General features: G+C 38.9%; 1 protein-coding gene across 2 annotated transcripts; it reads right to left on the bottom strand.

Annotated features, from left to right (window-relative positions):
- Positions 1-1,589: 1,589 nt before the first annotated feature.
- On the bottom strand, positions 1,590-5,504 carry LOC121263462 (protein indeterminate-domain 12-like). 2 transcript variants are annotated; one of them, XM_041166364.1, is made up of 4 exons: positions 5,378-5,504; positions 4,200-5,290; positions 3,718-4,114; positions 1,590-2,708 (listed from the first exon to the last, which is right to left on the bottom strand). In XM_041166364.1, the coding sequence occupies exons 2-4, from the start codon at positions 4,363-4,365 to the stop codon at positions 1,832-1,834; spliced, it is 1,440 nt and encodes a 479-aa protein (XP_041022298.1). In that variant the 5' UTR covers positions 4,366-5,290; positions 5,378-5,504; the 3' UTR covers positions 1,590-1,831. The 2 variants fall into 2 exon arrangements, with proteins under 2 accessions (XP_041022298.1, XP_041022297.1); XM_041166363.1 differs by having other exon boundaries at positions 4,200-5,459.
- Positions 5,505-5,785: the final 281 nt, after the last annotated feature.

Genomic DNA, 5,785 nt, shown 5'->3' with positions numbered 1-5,785 from the left:
ATTTACATGATGGGTTAATTGCATGCATGGAGGTTCAATAATCAAAAGTGGGGTACGTAGCTACTAGCTAGCTATATATCACTTTGATCATTGGTTGCCAGGTTGGGCTGGTTGAAGGGAGTATCCATAAATTAAAAGTGTCCTGCATATTGGTATGGCCCTCTGATCAACCGACATGCATATGCTTACCTCATCTCGTACTTGATTGCTTAAATCTTACAACAAGCATATACTGGCTTTTTACACATGGGAGCGCTAGCTAGCAGCTAGCTACACACGTCTTGTTATGTTCACATGCATCGGTACGTAATTTCATCTAGCTATAATTTTATATCAAATTACAACAAAACAAAGAAATCTATCTGGATATCTCTTTCCATATCAACATATATATATACATTAATAGAAAGAATAAGAGAACATAGCCACTAATTAATGAAAGTAATATGCATGGACCGACAAGGAATAGTTATGGAAAATATTGCTAGATCAATTTTTGTAAGGCTTGCAATTTAAAACAATTAAATTAACTTCATAATTGGAATGTGTTTGTCCCGGTCAAGTGTTTCAATTTGCAGACACTGGCCAGCTGAGTGGTTTGATCATGCGATAAAAGTAATTAATTAAAGCGACCGACCGGATGATACTCTTAAATTACGCACAAAGAATGCTCAACGTACAGAACCTTGTTTACACAGCTTGTTAGGACTGAATTAGCAACACTTTCGGGAAACAAAAAGCAGTAAAATCCTCAAATATTAATAACCCTAGCTCGAATATTATATATTCTCTAGTCACATGTCTCAATTATTGATGATCACCAGGTAATTCGATCTAAGTTAATTAGCTCCATTTGTCTCGACAAGAATTCGTGGGAGTCTATCAAAGCGACCATTAATGCATGACAGCTTAATTTCTATCAAAATGCATGACGGGAAATTGGGATCAATTCAGATTAGCATGACATTAATGTCCAATCATCTTGTTAATGAATTGAGATTTTGACGGATAGTGGACAAGTTTTATTATCCGATCATCATCATCCTGTTGTTGATTTAAAAAGTAACACGTATATATCTTGATGACAGTAAACGTACGTAGGGCGGTGGCCAACCTAGCTAATGCCAGTAGGTATATTCTCTCGATGATTTTGGCATGTATGAACAAGCCACTAAGACCTCAGTGAAGAAGATCCAAAGAAAAAGAAGGGATACTGATGAGGATTTCACTTTATCTTTTTTAGTGCCTTTTTTTGTGGAGGTGGGGTAAAACTAAATCCTTAACTGGTACCTCTTAGTGGCTTTTACTTTTCAAAATAAGAAGATAAAGTGCTATATTTTTAACTGATCAAATCCTAGCGAGCTCCTCCTAGAATTCGTCTGTAACTAAGTGACAACTAATTTTCTGCAACATATACAATATCAGAATGCCGCAATGACTGTGCATCAGGTGGGATATCAATAAGAGCCGAAAAAAAGAAGAAGAAGAAAGAAAAAATGAAAAAGACGAGAGTACTGAGAAACGTCAAAATGAAAGAAAAATCAGAACGTCCTAGCTAGCTACCACATGCATGCAGGTAAAAATCCAAATGACAGAAGCTCACTCCATTTAAAACTAATGTAAATAGTTAATTAAAAACAAATAAGAGCAAAGCTAGGGTAGCATACCTCTTTAAAGGGAAACTACAGCGAACATTTATATAGGAAAGAAAATTGCTATCAAATACGCAGAGAAATTTGGTCGAACTTCCTTTGGTGGGGGAGGCATAGGCATTGGTACTTCTGCCCTTTTACAGGAGTTTGAAGTAGTATTTCTGCCTGGTCGTTTGATTTCAAGCTTTTTTACGATCAACAATCCCCCAAGTTTCGGAGGCAGGCTCTGCGAATCCAAAACCATGGGACTTCAACAGCGTGTGGTCAGTACGTTCATATGGTTGTTGGAACGTCTGATGATGGTCTACGGCGCCACTATTCGTGAACGATAGCATATCTTTCACGTTCACGCTAACGTTAACGTGACCACCATGTCCGACGTCCACAGCACCATTACCATCCGTCAGACCCAGAAAGTCCCTTGTCAGACGGTCAGTCTTCCGCCACGCTGCAATGTCTCCGGACGTGAACCCAGTACCCATGTACTCGGAGGCCGGGATGTGACTCATTGGGTTTATTTGAGTCACTGTTCCAAACTCGCCCATGTTGTTTAAGTGAGTCATCATGTGACCCACTGACTGAGCCTGTTGGGTTGCAGTGGCAGCTGCACCGACGGTTGCAGCCTTTTGGAGGAGTGCAGTGGCTGAGAGGTGTGCTGACGTGGCAGGGTTGGAGGTGTGTTGGGTGGTCACATGAAGCTTTTGGAAGGGTGAGTCTATCAATGCCTTCGGGTGGTGCTGTGTCGGTGGTTCTTGGAAGAAAGTTTGCGCATGGGGAGAAGAGAGAGAATGTAGTGGCATTTGGAAATGGTGAGCTTCAGGCTTGATCTGAACTAGGTTATGGGTGGAATTAGGGTTAGGGTTTTGGGGTGGGTCCCAGGGAGTGAGCTGGGAGATGTGGGTTTGTGGTGGGGTTGGGAAATGTTGGGTTGGAAAGTGGAAGAGAGGCTGAACTGTTGGCCGGTTTGTTGTGGCTAATTGGTTTGCTGAGAGTGATCTTGCACTTTCTTCAGCTAATGCATCACAGAAAGCTCTATGGGTAATGAAGCTGTCCTTCCTATAGTATTCACATGAAAATTAGACAAAAAATCCAGAATATGGTTATAAATGTTATATATTAATTAACCAATTAAGAAAAACAATAACTTAACTTTTACGTGTAGATGATGGCCAGAGCAAACAGATCACAGGAGATCAGGGAGACGTGATAAATTTTTTTTATGGTTTCGTGCATGCATCTATTAGTTTAATAATGCCAAAATTGAGAAGAGCAAAATTGGGAAGAACATTCTATAGTATACGCATGACCCTAATGTTGCATGCGGATGGCAAAGAGACACAAAGGTCAAAAGGCTTGGAAAACATATAAAAGGAACGACCGTGACACTTGACATGCCAAATGGGCACATGATAAGTACCCTTCTACAACTAGCTAGATCAGCTAATGCATGAAACTAAGATATGCATGAATTGAAGCCCCATGTCACGAAGAGAAAAGCAAGAAAATCACCATATCAGATTTTTTTTTTTTTTTTTGCAGATTTATCAGGTTTCGTAATGATGAAAATCAGAGATTCAATCTTCAGCAAGTAATTAATTGCATGCTTCAGGAAAAAATCATCATCGATTTTCTCAGCCATGAAACTTTAAAAGTATTTAGCTTTCTTTTTAACTTTTTTCTTTTTTCTGGATAAAGAGCAGACCATAATTATTTTTGATACTGCAGTCACTCCGTTAACAAAGTACCAATAAAGGCCAGATATACACAGTAAAAGGAGGTGTTATAGGAGAAAGACAATTAAGTTTGGTATTGAGTCACAGACAAAACAGTAAATGAAAGGTTGCGTGCATTCTTTCTTTCGGTTCTCTGATCTCTTAATTTGTTATTTTCATACATCAACTTAAAATGGTTCAGAATTCAGTGATATGCGATCAGTTTTTCTTGTAATGTCACCAGCAATCCAAAGTAATGAATGATAGCAAAGATCAGAACATCGTAAAACCAAAAGGAACACATCTTAATATGAAAAAAAAAAAAAAAAAATACCAAGACAAAATAATTGTACCTTGAGAAAAGGGTTCCACAGTCACATCTATATTCTCTTGTCCCACAGGTTTTAGAATGAGCCTTCCAATCTGATTGAACTGCATAGATCTTTGAGCATTTCTCACATTTCCACTTCTTCTCCCCATGTTTCCTGCAATAGTGTTTCTTAATTCCTGTAAGATCACCCAGAGCCCTTGAAGGATGGTGGTGAACACAAGAAGGCTCAGGGCAAACATAAGCTCTCTTTCTGACCTCTTTGCTGTTTCTTTGCTTCAGCTTCCAAGGGAGGTTATGGCCTCTCCTGTGAAGCTGAAGGTTTTGATCCCTCTGAAAGCCCTTGTTGCAGATCTCACACACAAATCTATTGGTGGCCAGTAGGGTCTTTGGGGATAATGCAATCACTTCAGAATCTGGGTCTGAATCACCATCAAATACTAAGACCAAAATGAAACATGAGAGCAATCTAATGCAAAATTGAAGAGACATGGAAATAGATCTTACCTGGGTTTCCAGGGAGGCTTCTCTTTTTCTTCATCTTTTGTGGCTGCTGTGGATTAGTTGTTGAAAGCACTCGATTTAACGTACCAAGGTCCTGAACTCTTGTACCAGAAGAAACACTAGCTTCTTCAGACAAAGAAGTTGAATTGGACATAGCTGCAGGCAGCATCGCCTTTGACCAAAACTCCAACAGAGAAAAACAAGAAAATCCAATAATCTGATCTCTTCGTTTGTTTGAAATCTTCTCCTACTCTATTGTTCTTCAAGTACCCCTTTTGCACCTTTGAACAGACTAAAAAGGCAGACCTAGGAATAGATCAGAATCCCAGCTTTGGACATAACTAAGCTTGTTGAAGAACAGGTGGCAGTAACACATAGCCACAGAAAGGCAACATTCATTGGTTTGGCAAAAGCAAAATTAATCTCGTGAGAAGAATGATGATGGTGATGATGACGAAAGGTTATTCTCCAAGTCGCTATCTAGGCCATGGATTGCTTGCCCGAGCAACTCTGCAGAACCAGTTCAGATATATCTCTTTCCACTCTCTCTCTCTCTCTCTCTCTCTCTCTCTCTCTCTCTAAGCCATCTTAGCTTTCACCATGCAGTCTAACATGGGAAGAACAGTCAATCAGATGGATTTTCTTTAAAACATCCTCCCAAACCAATAGCCTTTTCCCTCTCCTATTTATCCATACATGTGTACAAATAGATCAGGGACAGAAAATGAAGAGAAAAAATCAGTAGCTGGGTGTTGTAGTGGATAGTACACAGAGGGTAGAGGGTGATGATTACTGGGGCAGCCTGAGTGGGTGGTAAATTGAAAAAAAAAATGATAAATGATGAAAATAAGAAATCAAGGTAGGGAAAAAGATGGGAAGCAAAAAAAAAAAAAGAAGAAAAGAGCCCGGAATACTGTAAAAAAAAGGGGGGGGGGGGGGGGGGGAAGAGAGAGAGAGAGACGGGATGAGGGCTGCCCGAGAAAAGACTGGAAGAATCCCAACCCCACTTGACTCACAAAATTTTCTCCTTATTTTCTTATTCGATTTCTTTCGATTTGAGTCTGAAGTTAGCACTTTCTGTCTTTCCTTTGTTCCTGTAATAAAACACCCAAATCCTAAAAGGCCCTTGATCATCATTTGAATGGAATGATATTAAAAAGAGGGATTGCTTATTTGCTTACCAGAAGGCTTAGATCAAGAATGAGACGCTGGAAAAGCTTTGAAAGTGGTAAGTGTTGAAAGATAGGCCATCTCAAGTACCTTTCATAAAACCCCACAGTAACATGATCCATTTCATTGATCGACTCTTAGCTTATATATACAAGTCCTACAAATTTATTATAACTTAATATAACAATCAGCAGCTTGTCGGTACTTATCTCCAATATTATTCCAAATTTCCTACGAGAAATGAACTTGTCCAATGAGGGTTAAGCTTGCTTATTAATATTGTTACCTTTTTTAGATTTAAAAAATTGAAGTTTTTTTTAAAATGATTGTTAATTAATTAAGTCGTGATCAATTAAGTAAATTCAATCTGTTTTGCAGTTCTTAATTTCTATCAATGTATCCTTTCAATTATGCATGCA

This window comes from Juglans microcarpa x Juglans regia, chromosome 4S, assembly GCF_004785595.1.
Source record: "Juglans microcarpa x Juglans regia isolate MS1-56 chromosome 4S, Jm3101_v1.0, whole genome shotgun sequence".
In the NCBI taxonomy this organism is placed as follows: Eukaryota; Viridiplantae; Streptophyta; class Magnoliopsida; order Fagales; family Juglandaceae; genus Juglans; species Juglans microcarpa x Juglans regia.
Note: the sequence above shows the minus strand (reverse complement) of the source record. Positions and strands in the feature narration are given on the sequence as shown.